The following is a 12,714-nucleotide window of genomic DNA, read 5'->3' as shown; positions in this document are numbered from 1 at the left end:
GCCGATTTCTTTGTAGGGTATATATCTATGTCTGCATATCAGTATCTGTTTATCTATTTATTTACATATGTCTCTGTAGCTTTGTATTTAAGGTAAAAAACATAGAACAAATGAGCAGTTATTGGAGGGGAGACAGTGGCATGGGAGCTTGATGTGTAAATCTAGAATTTTTTGCTGCACCCCTTATCTGGGACAGCTCCTCAGCTGCTGCAAGTCTTACATTTGGGATGTCAAGTTTTTGTGAATAAAATATTGAGTGATGCATGGTGGCAGGGAATAATTTGGTACAGATTAAGTACTAGAGCTGTCCACAGTCAGCACATTTTGAATTATTTAAAAGTCATGTATGCTGAAAAGTAATTCCAAAATTAAAAGTCACTTGCATTACATTTTTATGGTCGGTTTTGTTTTTCCTGACTGACAGTATTGCATCCAGCTAGTTCATTAACTGTTCTTTTAAATTCCTCAGACAAATTTTGTTCTTCACTGGAAGGCTACTAAATGATACTGAACCTAAACATTTTCATGGTTCTGGGATTACTTAAACAAGTATGTTAGAGTAACATTGTTTTTCCTTGATCCAGTCTTCACCAAATTGGAAGTGAGGTATGATAGGTACTGATATGGCATCTCAGGGTCAGCTAAACATTTTCAAGGTTCTGGGATTACTTAAATGACAGGCTTTTGAGTTTCAGATTTCATACCCTTCAGAAAATTCATACTATGCAAGACCTACTATTCTATCAACTTTCTAAGTTTGCAAGAACAATATTTAAAAATTGTCCCTATTTTGGGGCCTTTATCCCACTTTTATTTATGGCTTTGGCTTTGCTCAGATTCTTGCTCTAAGAGGTTGAGAGGTATGCTTGCAATGCTCATTATTGCTTACATTTCAGTTACAGCTACATGTTATATGTAGCCATCAATTTTAGGGCTGTTGGGAAAGGAAACTGGGATGTAGCTGTTATTCTGTTAAGTTTGTAAGAACAATATTCAAAAAGTGTCCCTATGTTTGGGGCTTTGTCCCATTTTTATTAATGGCTTTGTCCAGATTTGTTGCTCTGAGTTTGAGAGGTATGACCAAATATGTTAGGGCCATCACCATCAGCCAGAGATATTTTAAATTGTGACATACTTTTTGTACCCCACTCCCCCCATGTAGTGACTCTGGATGTGTCCAAGCAAGGCAAGGAGCAGTTATGAAATGTAAGTGTGCAGAGTATCCCCCCCATCCAAGGTAGACACAAGTACTACAGTGGCTTTTCATCTGCCCTTGATTTTGCAGAATGTTCTGGTCTTCTGTCATATTTTTATAATGTTGATTTATGCTTCTTCTTATTCAGAAAATGCATGTTGTTGAAGTGCCTGTTGTTGCTCTCTGTTTAAGTAGCAATGCTTTAATGACCATCAAGTAAGCTTGTCTGAGATTGTAAGCTGCAAGTAAGCTTTAATAAGCATACTGTTAAAGAATTATCAACATTGAAAGCATTTATGTTGTTGGCATGCAGAGAATATTTACGTAACTAGATAACATATACACCTTAGGTATTAAAATGCGTATGACAGTATTTGTAATAAAGGATGTGACAGTCGTTTTCAAAATTATCTAGATCACACTGTGCTGCCTGTATGAGTTATGTGGTTCCATTTTAAGTGACTCGGTGCAAATGCAAAAACAAAAGTAACTGCTAGGCTCTTAGATGTGGCGGGATTGTTGCTTATAAGATTCTGAGGTAAGGCTACTTCTATTAAGAGTGCTCAGTATGCCTAATTATGTATGTTGTAAGACTAGTAATCCATGCAGCTAGCTCTTTTGATTGTGCACCTTTAACTCCTAGTGGGCGTGGCTTGAGCCTTTGAAAAATAAAGTTATCACCTTACAATTCTAACAAATACTCATCGACACAGGTCAAATATCAATACAGTTGTGTTTGCCATCATGTATGCTTCAAGATAAAATATTCTGATACCTCGTATAGGGCATGGTTTTGGAATTATTAATGCAAATATGAGCAACCAATACTTGACGCCTAGAGGAGCAGTAGGAGGTAACTGCAGATGCACCTGGAGGCGTCACTCAGATGTAATGAGTTAATACTTGCTTTCTTGTTTATTTTGGATGACAGACTGCATTATAGTGGTAGTACAAGACAGGATTACAGTATTTTCAGAAGCTCATTACATTTGTTGGAAACTTGCAGTCATCTTTGCAGGCTTTACCCATAAACTAAATAGAATGCCAATCTATCCTGTGTGGTCCATAACCTGAGCAGTGATCCTTTAACCAATTTATCTTGAGCTTGTTTCCTGTTTGCTGTTCATTTTTTTGTACTTTGATCATGTTTTCTCCATGAAATAAGTAGATAGTTGTCAGGCAGCAGGTCTTTTTTGGATAAGAAACATTTTTACAAATGGGGACTGGGGTTATCCCAGAGATTGCTACTTTCAACATGTTACTTGGTACTTTTATAAAGCTGAATATAAATTATAATTAGAAGTACAAGGCGAAGTGTTTTGAGTTCAGTGCTGCTAGTTTGTTTGTACTTGATTTTGACTGGCATTCCAGTTGTTGTTCTTTTGGCTTTTCCCGGTTAGGGGTCGCCACAGCGGAACTCCAGTCCGCTAATGATTGGCAGTAGATTTTTATGGTGCCGAGGTGCCAGCTCGATGCCCAACCTTCAACGAAGGCACCCCCATTTAAAAAGTAATTTGTTCATGCCTCACAACCTTTTTGTTTCCATCTACATATTAAGTAAGCTGTCATGTAGCCAATGCATTAAAATATTTTTTTTCTTCTCCACTTCACTTTGTCTTCATTGGGCAACCTGTATGTACATGTAACAGTGTGCTGTGTAGACTATTCAGCATTCTCCATAGTGACTGAACATTTATTTCATTTAAATTGGTAATATTGGCCAGCATGAATCCCACTCTACCATAGCTCTGCCCCTTTGTAGTTGGCCACAACCCTTCCCATTGCCCCCACCCATGTGGCTATCTCCTGCAGCCCCCCCTTTGATTTGAAGTCACCAGCCACCACTGTTGATAGGTTCCAATGTACTTTAAAGGCAGGTTTTTATATAGCTAAGTAACAGAATCATTTAGGGTGTCACAGGTCTGTCCTGTGCCCATTGTTTTTTTCTGTGGCCCAGTTATACTCCAGCCCCGGGTGTTGACAGACCCTGTGACAAGATCTGTCCTTCTGGGGAAAGTATTGTTTGAGAGAACAAGATCTGTCCTTCTAGGAAATGTATTATTCGAGAGAAACCAAACGTATGGCTCACATGTTGACACTGGCAGTTATTTGAAACTGAAGTCATCAAAGCATTAGAATCTCACAATTAATGCTGATAACATGCCATTCTGTCTTTAGAATGTATGGTTAGTCTGGCCACATGTGAATACATTTTTTTCTCTGTCTTACCCCCAGTTTCAGTGTAACAGTGATCTGTTCACAGCTGTTGTTCTCCAGTGGTCGTACTGTATCCAGACAGCTCACTTTTTTCTAGGTGAGACCCAATCCTTTCTGAACTGTGAATTGTTCTGCAATTAAATGTCAGACAGTTATTTTAAACCAAACATGTAAAGTAGCTTTTCTGTCTCTCGTGTCATCACTTTGCTTTAAAGGGGAAGCCTATCACAGTCAGCCTGTTCCATTGAACGGGCTGTATTGTAGAAATTGTTTAGCTTCCCTCAAGATTAGTGAGTAACAATATTTTTTGTACACCAACTTTCAGAATGTAGCCTCCCTACACACACTTTTGGGCCCATAAACATTTCTGAACCATATAACTTTTCAAGGCTGAAAGAAAAAAATGAATTTAAAGGAGTAAAGAAACAACAAGCTTTTAATCAAGCAGCATCCCTCTCCAACTGTCCAGATTTTTGCCTCATATTTTTGGTTTCTTCATAAAATTGTGGTTTTCTGGCAAATCACTGAGTGAAGTCACTAAATAATGACATACTTAAGAGTTTCATACTTCGTATCCCTCATAAATTGCATGATAACATAAATCTTGCTATTCTAGCAACTTTCTACGTTTATAATAGCAATATTGAAACGTCTGTCCTTATTTTTGGGCCTTTATTCCCCCATTATTTTATTTTTTGTTCAGATTTCATTGAGAGGTATGCCATGCAGGTATATTGAAAAAAGTCATTTAATAAGTATATGATTTTAATGAATAGTAATATTATTTATGCCAGAGATTTATTATTTAAACAGTAGAGCATCTGTTTGCACAAAATGATTATCTTAAGTATACATTGTGGTGTGTATGGTGTATGCATGACTACACCTTTGAACATAAGCTAATTACAGAGAGATATAAAGGCAAAAGGAAAAGCGGGTGTGAAACGTTTAGCAAGTTAGTATATTTTTTTAGGTTAAATACTCCATGATTCATTTACAAAACTAAATGCTTCCAGTTTATAATGGCTTTATCCCATTTGCTGCTGTTTGCATTTCACTTTAATGCCTTTTGTATGTACCTAGTAACAGGTCAAAGAGGTGAGCATTGCTAAAAATAGCTTTCAATAATTGTTCTTATTAAGCAGGATTTAGACTGTCATAAGCTGTTAATAAACTGTAAGCATACAGGGTATACTTTCTAATTATATATTCTTTCTCAGCTGTTCCCCCACAGATTCTGCAGTTCCCAGAAAACTTAAAAGTTCGAGCAGGAGAATCTATAGAGCTGCAATGTAAAATAGCTGGAACTCCCCCTCTTAATTGCTCCTGGCAGAAATTTAGAAAGCAGGTAAGTATGGCATTCCTTTGTCAAACCCTATATTAAATGAATATTTTTTTTTAAATCAGATCAGCGTTTCCATATGTTTCTGTGCACTGAGTTATCACTGATTCCAGGAATCATCCACTGCTTTATTTTTATTTGTTAACCAAGACAGACTGCTGCCCCAGAAGTACCATTTTCAGGTACTGATCATACGGATCATTCTCATGCAAGTTGAGAGGTCTTCCCTGGATAACTGCAATGAATGCTTATCATATAGCAAGAATTGATAATGTGGGTGTGGTATATTGAAGATTTACCCATGGTTGGTGTGGTTAGGGGTGAAGCCTGAGTGATTAAACAAAGCCAACTGTGGGTAAATCTTCAATATACCACATCACGGAGTCAGTTATTGCTATTATACAAAGACATTATTTAAGCAAAAAATTACTTACTTTTCTTCAATAATGTCTTTGTATAACAGCGCCATGGTGTTCTTCCACATTGTTTCCTGATTCCGATGCTTTGTTGATGTTCTGCGCATGCGTATGGGACTTCCGTTCCCTTCGTTTATGCAGTACATCAGTGCTTTGGAAAGCAAGCAACGGAAATAGGAAGGTCTCCATTGCTTATTTTATTTTATTTTGGGGGGGGGGGCTGTAACCTATACACAATTTAGAGGTATAAGGAAAATCAGTTATGTTTCTTTAGTTTTGCAGAATGTACCTGATTTTTCTTGTATTTTTCTCTGCTCTCATAAGTACCTCTAAACTTGTCTGGACGTTACAGCTTTTTCTTATTTTAAGAAATGTAGACTAAATAAAGGAGGGGATGAGTAACGTGCTTTTGCATTGTCTGAAGGAAAGAAAGTCTGAAATTCAAATGTATGCCATTATTTATTGACTTCATTCCTTTAATGAAGTCACTAAATAATGACACGCATTTCAGTTTCAGACTTTCTTTCCTTCAGAATAATGTGCGTCTACACATACCAATAGATAAAAAAGTCTGGATGCTCAATGATACTTTAGTGGACAGACTTTTAACCATTGGTATATTCTGGGCGCACTGGTTGGGCTGACTAAACAGCGTGCTCCTTTTTGAATGTTAATGGCCAGTCATTGTATAATGCAGTAATAATTAATCATACATTGTCATTTTGTAAACTTATTTTGTCAAGGAATAGTGTAAGATGCTTATGTTTTCTGTCAGTTGCTGTCCAAGCAGCCTGTCTTGGTCGATGTGTGTGAGCTAAGCTTTATAAAAAGAGTGAGATTGCCCAAGGGATTTACTTTAAGATGCTGAAAGCAAGAACATTTTAGTAATGAACACGTAGGAAGAAATACAAATGTAACAATAGCATCGATAAATAAAGGCATTTTTTGCAGGGTGGTAATGTACACCATGCACTCATAACTCCAAATATACATACTATGTATTCCCTCAAGTTTGAATCCCAAAGATCAGCAACCTTAAGTTTGTACATTATTAAATCAGTTTTTGGTATTACTTCATTGTTACAGCACACAAAAAACAAACCTTCCACCTTGCTACTGTCTCCTGTGCCAGCACTTGTAAAAAACAGATGAGTTCAAAAAAGGTTTCTGACTTGGTCCCAGTAGTCACAGAGGGTGAGAAGCTCAGTATTGTTTGGTTATGTTCAGTTTTTTGTGTATGGATGGTGAATGATGTGCTGAAACCCCTGGAGTCTTCATGCACAGAGATCTGTGAGACTGGCAGGAAGTGAATGTACTAGATGGGACATACAGAAAGCATCAGGCTTCTGACGCACCTTAGCTGGTCTTCAGATATAGTTACAAGGGACAGTGGGTTAAAAGTGCTGTAACTTTAAGACTTTATGTTAAGAGTAGCAGTTGGCGAAAGTCTAACTACTCCTTAGTACTTCTAATCTAGTGCTGTACTCACTCAAGTCAGACACCTGCATAAGTCAACCAGTAATGTTAAAGGCAGAGTTTAAAAACAGGTGAGCACCTAACTTTGCAGGTATCCAGTACTGCAGTTTGTACTGCTACAAGCTGGATTGGTTTTATGTATAGTGTTAATGTAAATCTGTGTGTATCTACAGTATTGTTAAAATATTGGAAGTGTGTATGTGTGTGTGTGTGTGTGTGTGTGTGTGTGTGTGTGTGTGTGTGTGTGTGTGTGTGTGTATATATATATATATGTATATATATATATATATATATATATATATATATATATATATATATATATATATAAAGCCAACAGCCTCATGTGAAATCGTCTTTATGGCTCATCATTTAGAGAAATATTAGTATAGAAATTAAATATTTTTGGGTGAAAGCAGGTAATTAAATTACTTTCACTTTTCCCTTGTTGTCTAGCTATTAATTAATGGTATTTATAGTAAAGGCACATTTTAATTTGATAATACATTGGTGTGCCTTTCTTAATTCCTGTTTAAAAATTAGAATGTTCATAGTCTAGTTTCTTGTGAGGTTGAGGTCACTGGTAAGCGGTCTTGCACAAAGGAGGTTGTGCTTTGTTTACTTGCATTCTCATTAAACGCCTTTAAAGTATGACCTCATTGAATTATGTACCATACAGGTGATTTCAAATGCATTACCTGGGTTGATAACCTCATTAGCAGAGCTGCAGTAAACACTTTGTTCGGTTCCTTGGCTAGTTTACACAATGGATAAGATCTGCAAAAAAATAATAGTAATAATAAAAACTGAACCACCTAATTTCTGGCATAGATTATATGCCATGTTCTATATTATTATTGTGTCATACTTAATAAATAGTTTTTAAGTTTCACTCTGATCCTGAGCCTTTCAAGCTAAATTTCAGCTGGTCTTCAGGGGTCATTTGAAGATTCATCTGATTTTCTCAGACATAAGATGAAATGGAATTTATATTGGAGGTAATTTATACATTTAAATGTGTCTGTATTTTATGCCATTTTGTAGTATACTTTGGAATATTATGAAAAGCACAGAACAAATAAAACTTTGATTGATGTTCTGATAAAATTGTTGACTGAAGAGCTTGATATTCTAACAAAGGTTCGCTAACTGAATTGCTTGAAAGTCCTGGTTCAGGTCAATCATTAATTGAATCAGTGCAGGGAGAGTTTGTAGAAAAGCTGTTCTAGAGTATTGGATGATCACACCAATTAACAGAAACACTTGATGCATACCTAAATATTGTGTGTGTACGTATATATGTTTCTATGGTTCCCCTGCATTTTGTCGAACATATATTTTGTTAACAAGCACAGGGGTGTTGTATAATGTTTTGTCGAGACAAGTGAGTGTGGTTTGAGTGGGTGAGAGTGTTTGTGAGTTAGGGATGGAGTCCAGGATAGGGGAAAGAATAGGTGTTCTATGGTTGTGTGCGAGCATTTGTATTTTAGGGTTTAGGTCAGCTAAGGGGATAGATATAGTGTTTTTAATGTTTGTATGAGAGTGTTTGTGTAAACAAGTGTGTCTTGTTTAGTGGCAGTGTTACTGGAAGGGTTTTATTAAGGTAAGGTGCAGGGTTAGGGTTGGGAAAGGGGCAGCATTGGAGTTAGGTAGGACCCATTACTAAGGTGGACAGGAGGAGCAGAACCCAGCTAATATTATACAAGAACACGATAAAGACAAGAACGCAGCTAATATTATTGTAGAGCAGCCTGAAGACATAGAATACAAAGCTCTAGGTATTCATTACATATCTATGATTTGGTAGCTGAACACCTAACCATGGCTTTGGTCTACAAATCCTTAGTGATTGGGCCCCGTGTATTGAAAGTACTTAGTCATTGGGTGGTTGTTTTTTTTTTATGAGTAGTCTTTTGGCCATTTCTAGCCTGTTCTTTAGATCAGTAGTCAGTAATGATATTCTGATGTATTTATGCTGGAAGAGTACTGCTAATGTAACTGATCATATTGTAAAGGAGCAGTACTTTTTCTACTCAGTTTGTCCACCAATCCTAATTTATTTTAATTTGTCTTCCTATTGGTGTATTGAGCACATAGTTGCCCTGCAAAAGTGCTTGAAAAGTTCAATGCTAAAGGAATTTCCACAACTGAAATCCCCTCAAATTTCTAAAAAAACATTAAAAGTAAGATATCTTCAGTTAAAACAAATGTAAGACAATACCAAAGAATCAAATGAAACTGTAGAGGGATATCTAGAGCTACAAACACTTTTTCTACCTCTACTGCACTGCTAAAACTGCTGGAATGCCCCCCACCTCTTCAACTTTATGCTGCTTTTGTTGAGTCTAATTTAACATTTTAGCAGCTCCTACTTTGACAGAGAAAAACTCCACTGTGAAAGCCATTAACACAGCCACAGTCCTCTGCTAAGACTTTTCCAGCTTGCAAAAAACAACACTGTAATGAGGTGAACAGTCTCAATTTAAGGGAATATATGGTTAGAACAGCTGCCTTATGGTAGACTTAGCAGACTCTAGATAAATGTTGCCTTTATAAAAATAAAATTAAAGTGTAAATTGCCTCAAGCAATCAGAATAGCCAGAACTTCTCTTTCCCTCTGCTTATTCTACATCATAGAAAGTTTTTGGTGGAAAAAACACTTGAGATGGGGGAGAGCCCATAAGTTCAGCCTAACTACACTATCTCACTTTGCTTCCATGCCCTACCCCAAATTCCACCCACCCTGTCTACAAAAATATTTTAAACCTAGCCCTCCCCAGCATTCTAAAACCAATCATATATACACATCCTAACACTCCTTCTCCTCGTACATTACACTTCAACACATAGTCAATTCAATGCTTCATCAACTAATGATTCATTGCCAGTTATTTTCCACCCACTGACTCCTCTCCTAACCTCTCCGTGTAACATTTCCCACACTCCAAGCTATGGTAGCTTCCTTAATCCAATATATAAGCTGCTAAAAATCAATACCACTACTACACATTCAAAACTATTACTGAAAATAAATTCCTCTCAACAAATGTCAGAATACACCACTCCCACAGCACAGTGCCCACCCCCCCTTCATTTCATATGTATATATATATATATATATATATATATATATATATATATATATTATATATTAATTACTAAACCAAGCCACAGTACAATGCTCCAATTTCTAATATTTATGACACTGCTATTAATCCTTCATAACGTCATATTACTCTATTCTGCAATTTGACACCAATCCCACTGAAAAAAAGTAATGTCTTTTGGCTTTTCCCAGTTAGGGTTCTCCACAGCAGAACGCCGGTCCTCTTGTGATTGGCAATTGATTTTTATGATGCAGAGGTGCCAGCCCAATGCCCAACCTTCAATGAAGGTACACCCATTCATGCACGCACCTACCTGCATGTCTTTAAACATCACTCGGCTGCGGGGAGGACATGCAGATTCCACACAGAAGGCACTCCAGCCAAGAATCAAACTAGAGAACCTCTTGCTGTGAGGCAACAACACCAACCACTGCACCACCGTGACCTACCACCAATCCTACTAAATCCAGTAATTCTTTACATATCATCACAGCACCTGAATAAAAAGTAGCATTGTCTTGTTACCTCTTCAACTTGACATATGTCCACCTATAGAGATTAATATCCCTCACTGAGTCACATCTGTGTCCTACACCTGTTCAACAGACTCAAGTATAAACAACTGCCCATCATGCTTTTTCAGAACCTAAAACTCATAGGCTTCTTAAAATGGTTCAGCTATCTTTCAGACACCAAGCGATCAAGTAGGAGCTCAGACTGTCCAGGTTCAATCTTAGGTCCTTTACTTTTCTACATTTTCATAAATGACTTTCTGACAACTTCTGGTCATGTCATGCTGGTACAGTATGCAATCAACTTGATACTCATCTGTACAGCAAAAAATCAAGAATGATGTTCCTTCATTGAGTCCTGGCTTAATAACTCCCAGCTCCTGCTAAATCTCAATATATCATCTCTTTAAAGTTGGTCACACCTCTGGCCAATTATTTTGTGTAAGAGACAAAGAAGTACTCCTGTTCCTTGCAAGTGTACTGTGAGTAACTTAAGGGAGAACAAAAGAAAAAAAGTGGGCCGTGATTTCTCTACAAGTTAGCAAATCAAAATCCTATGACTCATGATTCCTTGATCTTAGTGAGATGTTAAATTTCTCCAGATACAGAAGTCTTAAGAATGTCTTTAGTTCCAAACACCATTATAGGCAATCAAGGGTTCTGGACATATGTGGTGAAAGGATGACTTTCAACTTGGTAACAAATGGCCTAGTGCCACAGATATTATTGTGAGTCATTTACTGGACATTGTCCAAACTTTAGCTCAGAAATATGGTAAAGATTCACTGAGGGAATTAACATTCACAGCAGATAAGGTGGAGTGCTGATTCTAAAATGTGCCTGCAGTTCTGTTGTTGACTACCATAAGTTCATTAGTTGCAGTCACTATGCCATCTTACTGATTGATTAAAAAAAACTGTTGTTATGTCCGTACTTTAAAAGGGACTTTGTTTGGCCAGGCAGTAGATGATATCCTAGCAGATCTAGAAAAGAAGAGCCAAAACCATGGCTTCAGTCAAATGAAAGTTTCATGTACCTGTCCGTGAGCATTCCCTGTAGTGTTACTACCCGCACAAGATCATTCTTCCACATGAATCTGTTTAGCCAGTGGCATTTCATTGAAAAGAAATGAAGAAATATGGCTCATGATTTCTGCCCCATCTTATACCCGTTAGGGGAACATTTCAGTATTTCCTGGGATCATGGAATCAGTTGCATTACAGCAGACAGATTGGTATTACAATTAATTTCAAGGAGTATTCAGTATACTGCTAAGAGATCCCATACCACACCAAAACAGATATCCACAAACTGTTTAGAAAACTGACATTGCCATACAATTAGCCTCCCAACTGCTGTAAAAATGGTGATGCAATAGGTCCAAACTGAAAAGGGACATTTTCCCCAAGTTTCTGTATTCTCAAAGAAGGAGAACATGACATCATTTCATCATCTATCAGCAAACATATGAATCCAAATTGAACTTCAAAACAAAATAACCAGGGCTGCTGTGAAATAGTTCTGTTGTTCAACATGATCTGATACCTTGGCCATGTGCCTTGGACCCTATGAAAGTGAATGACCTTGGTACCAGATCGTGTTGAACAGTAAAACTCTATATCACAACAGTCCTAATGGATTTTTTTGAAAGGCAATTCCATCATCTTTCTATTAGCTGTACATATTTGTCAAGACCAAGTCATTAAGGTTCTTATTGATGCAGTCTCTTCTTCCTATAATACAAAAATAAGCCTCCATAACATCTCTGCATGTGCAAGATACCCGTCATCTTATTCCCTTCTGTCATTTTCACAGGAAGGTCATGCATTTGCAAGAGACAAACTTCACTTCCAGGCCATAGCTCTTTCAGTTTGCTTCACTGCAGCTCTGAATGTTAACTAGTAAATCTTCAGTTTTTGACTGTGTCTTTAAATAATACAAAAATATTGCCTGAATGGTTGCATCATGCTTCAGTAGCTTAGGAATACTGTCACCTATTTCAGATCCTTACACCTTTCATAATAGATGCCAGATGCCTAAACAGTAAAATGTCTCAACTTGAGGCCTTCTGTACTTTTGAAGACACCAGCATTTCTGCAGGTATAGAAACCTGGTTCCAGTGTAGTGATAGCACTTTCTCTGTTCTAGGAAATAATGCCTATTATATGTTCAGATCCACCAGCAACAACACAGCACTGTCCATAGTTATTCACAATTTCATAGTTGCCAGATCCATCCTGATACAGATCTATAGAGGTCTGAATTCCAAATAACATCAGTAAAATTAATTAGGACATTATAGCCAATTATTGAACTGTGTGTGTCCCCCTTGGAGTATGCTGAATGTCTTAACCAGTTGCAAAATTGACCATTGTACCAAATACATTCCTTATAAGCAAATTCAACTATCTACCAATAAACCAGCAAATGTTTACTTCTAATATAAAATATA

At 37.1% G+C, this 12,714-nt stretch overlaps 1 protein-coding gene across 2 annotated transcripts in view; it reads left to right on the top strand.

The window, feature by feature from the left end:
* Positions 1–12,714, top strand: part of MYLK (myosin light chain kinase) — a 2,381,262-nt gene that overhangs the window by 1,830,231 nt on the left and 538,317 nt on the right. For both annotated transcript variants that reach the window (XM_044074915.1, XM_044074916.1), the window contains exon 20: positions 4,633–4,760. In XM_044074915.1, coding sequence (XP_043930850.1) covers positions 4,633–4,760 — 128 coding nt within the window. The remainder of the gene's footprint in view (positions 1–4,632; positions 4,761–12,714) is intronic.

The sequence above is a fragment of the Protopterus annectens genome, chromosome 6.part0 (assembly GCF_019279795.1).
Source record: "Protopterus annectens isolate FY-2018-M chromosome 6.part0, PAN1.0, whole genome shotgun sequence".
Taxonomy (NCBI): Eukaryota; Metazoa; Chordata; order Ceratodontiformes; family Protopteridae; genus Protopterus; species Protopterus annectens.
Note: the sequence above shows the minus strand (reverse complement) of the source record. Positions and strands in the feature narration are given on the sequence as shown.